The 4,636-nt window shown below is 50.1% G+C and overlaps 1 protein-coding gene across 1 annotated transcript in view; it reads right to left on the bottom strand.

The window, feature by feature from the left end:
- Positions 1-1,065: 1,065 nt before the first annotated feature.
- The window catches only part of DGKH (diacylglycerol kinase eta), a 138,164-nt gene continuing 134,593 nt past the window's right edge, over positions 1,066-4,636 (bottom strand). The window contains exon 29 of the mRNA XM_045287092.1: positions 1,066-1,218. Coding sequence (XP_045143027.1) covers positions 1,129-1,218 — 90 coding nt within the window. The 3' untranslated portion in view covers positions 1,066-1,128. The remainder of the gene's footprint in view (positions 1,219-4,636) is intronic.

The raw sequence follows: 4,636 nt of genomic DNA, 5'->3' as shown, positions 1-4,636 counted from the left end.
ATGATGGTGATGAATAATAATAATGGAAAGCCCTTAAACAAAAATTCAAATCTCTTTTCTTGGAAGGCTCCTGTCAGGATTAACTTTAACCAGTGGGTCAAGTCTGGGTAAGCATAAGGTACACCTGACCTCAGACCTTCGGAAACTCCCGGGCATCCACTCTGACTACACTAGATACCCAAAAAGAGTACGAAATAATCCTTACAGCACCAGGGGGCATCAGGGCAAAGCATGGGGATTTGAGTATAGTAAGCTATAACAAGTTTTGTTAGGCAACGGGGCACGGGGTTTTAGAAAAATGTCCAGAGAACTTTCTTAAATGTTTTTGGATTTGCTGATACAAAATTGGGTTTACACAGGGTGTGTGCAATTTCTGGATTACGGCACAGACACCCTTCCTGGCTATCAAATAGGTATGCACGATTCCAAACGAAATGACTGCAAAGTGCCTGTGACCAACAAAGTGGTACATGGGTAGAAATGGAAAACGGTCCCCATCAAAACTGTGACATTAAGGCTGTGGAAATATTAGGGGATTCGGCGTGACAGGCAAGACAAAGAAAGGCAATTCGGCAGCAACGCTGTGCATCAAGATCTGCAGCCAGTCACAGCAATCGAGGGGCCTGAACCATATTCTTTGACTGCTGAGTGCCCAGTCCCCGAGATGGCGCCAATCTGACCTTCAGGACCGGATCTAGCCGAGTCCCCTGAAGGAGGAGGCGATGCCTCCAGCCACCTTGTTTTGTGGTCGCACAATAAAGACATTCCTTCAGAAGAGGGGACAGGCCTAAGGAGAGCTGACATTCTGAACGCCTAATGTATCCTTTCAGATAACACATCGGGGTCAGTCTCCCACCTGCTTACTCACAGGAGCATTTTTGAACATGTCAGGTGTGCACATTCAGAAAACGGCTTCATGGAATGTATTTCTCTTTCTTTCTTTTTTTGCACCAAAGTATTTCCTAATGTTTCAAATCTAAATTTCCACACACAGCAAAATATCAAGCCTTTGAGGTGCATCAGTAGTATCCCCTTATGTAGGCAGAAACTACGCGAACAGCCAGGTTCGTCCGAGGACCGTGTATTGGGGAGCAGCGACCTCTCTTTCCAGGAACAGCACCGTTAAGATTACACCTCTGATGGGGCAGGGCTTCTCCCAAGCTCTTTAATTCCCTGAAGAATTCGCTTCATATGACCCACCTTCGGTATCCCGAGGTCCTAAAAAAGACAGAGAGAGAGAAGAAGAAAAGGAGGAATGGGGCGGGGGAGAGAAAGAAAGCGGTTTACTGATGGAGCAAAGAGAGTGGACATAAAAAATTTTAAAAAAAGAGAGTGGACATCATCAGCATTTCGTTCATCCATTTTAGCTGACAATCAATGTCTCAGGAAGTGATGACGAAGAAATGAGACCTATATAGCAAAACCGATTGGACACACGTTTCAAAGTAGCAACCAGCAAAATCGACATCTTTCGCAGATCCTTACCTTTGATGGCCTCAAACTTTGTTGCGATGGGAGTCAATATTAATTTAGGTCCTCGCGTCCTCCTTTCCTTAGTTAAGAAACAAAAGCAGAACAGCACGCCCAGGCCAGTTCGGGGTCTCTGGGAAAACCCGACGCATGACACTCGGGAATCCACAGTCCAGCCTTGGGCTGCTGCTTGACATTTGCTGTGAGGAGGAGGCCAAACCCTCAGGAGACACCGGTGTGTGCCACCACATTCGAAAAGGACATGCACTTAAAGTGGCACTTCGATTTTCTGAAGTGAGGGGGACCATTTCAATGCCCTTTAGATTTTGCGTGACAACAAGGATGACTTAAATGCAAGTATCTGTTGGCTGATGCTTTCTCTTAAGACAAGGTGGCACTTTGCCTTCAGCATTCTTTTTTATTCTTAAAGACCCACCTTCCTATAAAGTACCAAGACTTCAGTTCACCTTCAAAACGTTAACTGTCAGTGAGGATCACACTGTGCAGCACGTAGCATCTCAACTCACAAACTACGCTCCCTGCCGCTGAGTGGATTCCCACGCAGAGGCCCCTGTAGTGCAGGGCAGCAGACTGCCTGCCTCTGTGGGTTGATCAGACTGTACCAAGAAGCCTGTCTTTTTTCCTTTGGAGAGGTGCTGATTTTGAACTGCTGACCTTGGAGTTAGCAGTCCAATAGGTCATCACTATACCAGCAGGGCAAATGAAACCCACCCAATGGCATCACAATCGTATCTGAAAAACTAAAAGAAAAGGTTAAAGCGTCTCCATGCTCTCCCATTGCTTTACATGCATGAGCTGTACCCAGAGCGTTAATGTTGGAGGCCGCACATGGCAGACTTTGAGGTATTTAAAAACCAGGAGAACGTCTAACATGGCCTAGAAAATAGGATTCTAAGGCACCACAAAGATACCCAGCCAAGAAGATAGCGATTCCAATTACACTGGGAGTGACAGTCAAATTGTTTTACAGCGACATACACGTCCTTTCTCTTTCCCATGGACCTGATGCATCCGGTGAGTCCGAGTCTTGGAAAAGCGGGCATAAATGCCATGTCTTCATACACTTGCTCTGACCTCTCCAGGGCTGCTTTGGCAGCAGGAAAAGTCAGGGCGTCAATCTGCTTCTCTGTCTGCTAAGGGAGGCTGTGTTTTCCCCTTTCCATCTCTAGTCTGTCACTTGGCTTAACTGCTGCTGTATGACGATGACTCCTTTCTGCTCTCTGTAGCTGCTTTGGTGACAGGAGGTAGCCAAGTGAACCCGCTCACTGCCATCGAGTCGGTGCCTCTGGGCTCAGTGACCCTACAGGGCCGCGTAGAACTGCCCCGTGCGCTCCCGGGTCATCACTCCTGCCTTTCCACTGAGCAGCAGTGTCTGCTGGTTGTTTTGAATTAACCGCCCAATTTGTCACCACTAGGTCACCAGGTGAAAGGTCGCCCTCTCAGATGTGAAGGAAGTGGGGCACCGCCAGTGACCCCACAGAGGAGGCTGGATGAAAGAACTTTGGAGCGCCCCGAAAGATGTGGGGCTTTATGCTAAAAGGAGTGGGAAGCCCTGGGGGACTTCAAGTGGAAGTGTGAGCTCCCTGATCTTTCTTTACCTTGAAAACAGCACGCTGGCTGCAAAGTGGATGACGTCTCAGAAAGGGCCAGGGCAGCCATTGATGGGACACAGGCGGGGGTGAGGGTGGCTTGCCTGGGATTGTGCCAAGGAGCCGAAGAGAGGTGGCTGGGGGTCAGGGTGGAATTGGCTTGGTGATGGCCTGACGGGCTGTGGAGATGGGTCAGGAAGAGAGAGGGGAGGAAGACGACTCTGGGTTCCCCTGGCGTGAGCCTCTAGGGACAGAGGTGTGATGTCTTATGACGCAGACCCTGCCACCCCCAATCATCGATTGGGTTGACTTATAGTGAGTGACCCTATAGGACAGGGTGGAACTGCCCCTTTGGGTTTGCGAGACTGTAGCTCTTTCTCCTGGTTCACAGTGACCCAGCAGGATGGCGTAGAACTGCCTGTGTGAGCTCCCGAGACTGGAGCTCTTGCTCCTGGTTCACAGTGACCGGCAGGATGGCGTAGAACTGCCTGTGTGAGCTCCCGAGACTGGAGCTCTTGCTGGGAGTAGAAAGCCTCATCTTTCTCCTGCGGAGCGGCTGGTGGTTTCGAACACGTTGACCGTGCCTCGGCAGCCCCACACGGACTCCTCTTACTTTAGGGTAGGAGAAAGGGAGGTCTTAGGGCAGGATGGGAAGCCGTGGGCTGGGGCTGGACGTGTGAAGATGGAGATCCCTGTGTGAGAGCCACGTGGTCAGCCCGCGTCATCATCCCGAGGTTCACAGTGAGGTCAGCCGGTACAGATAGAAGGGGAAGTAATGGGGCGGAGGGGACTGCTGAGGGAGCTGGCAATCCTTCCCCGGACAGTGAGGGACGGTATTCTCTCTGCTATGACCGCAGAGAGTGCAGGAGGTTCGTCTCTGGCTTCTGGGTCTCGTGCTGCATGAAGCTCTTTCCGTAAATGGATTTTCCTTTCCAGCATCGAGAACCCAAACGTAGACAGAAATGTAGACAAAACGTAGACCCCCCAAAGTAGGCAAGGCTGAGACAGGGGAGTTTTCGGGGAGAGAATGCCATCTGTGTTAGTAATACACACGGAGGAGAACTAGAAGGTTCGTGAAAAGCTGAAGACAAAGTTTACGTCACAATTCTGAACTGTCTCCTTTACACTCTTGTTCAGCCGGGTCTCGGCCCCCGAACCGGGACTCAGGAGGCAGGGAGCGCTGTCGCCTCATTCTGCTCATGTCTGCTTCACTCGCTGTGTGTGTCAGCACGTCTGTGCACATACTTGTGCAAAGCTATGTAGATACACAGCACACACCAGACGTGTGCGCGCACGGGTCTACACATACACACACACACACACACACACACCGTTCTGCACGAACGCCTGCTTACTGGTGACAAATGAAATGCATGCTTCCAGAGACGCTGGCCTGATGCTTCCCTCACAGCTGTCCAAGAACGGTTGCTGTGAGCCAGAGATCGGCATCCGAAGTTACACAAATGCACTAGCGATACCGAACCCTTGCTTTTCTTTTCTTTTTTGGGTGGACTCTTTTGAAATATCGGAGTCTTTTTTGCCTTATAGACTCAATG

The sequence above is a fragment of the Echinops telfairi genome, unplaced genomic scaffold, assembly GCF_000313985.2.
Source record: "Echinops telfairi isolate 266 unplaced genomic scaffold, ASM31398v2 ScPeMD7_11;HRSCAF=52, whole genome shotgun sequence".
Classification (NCBI taxonomy): Eukaryota; Metazoa; Chordata; class Mammalia; order Afrosoricida; family Tenrecidae; genus Echinops; species Echinops telfairi.
Note: the sequence above shows the minus strand (reverse complement) of the source record. Positions and strands in the feature narration are given on the sequence as shown.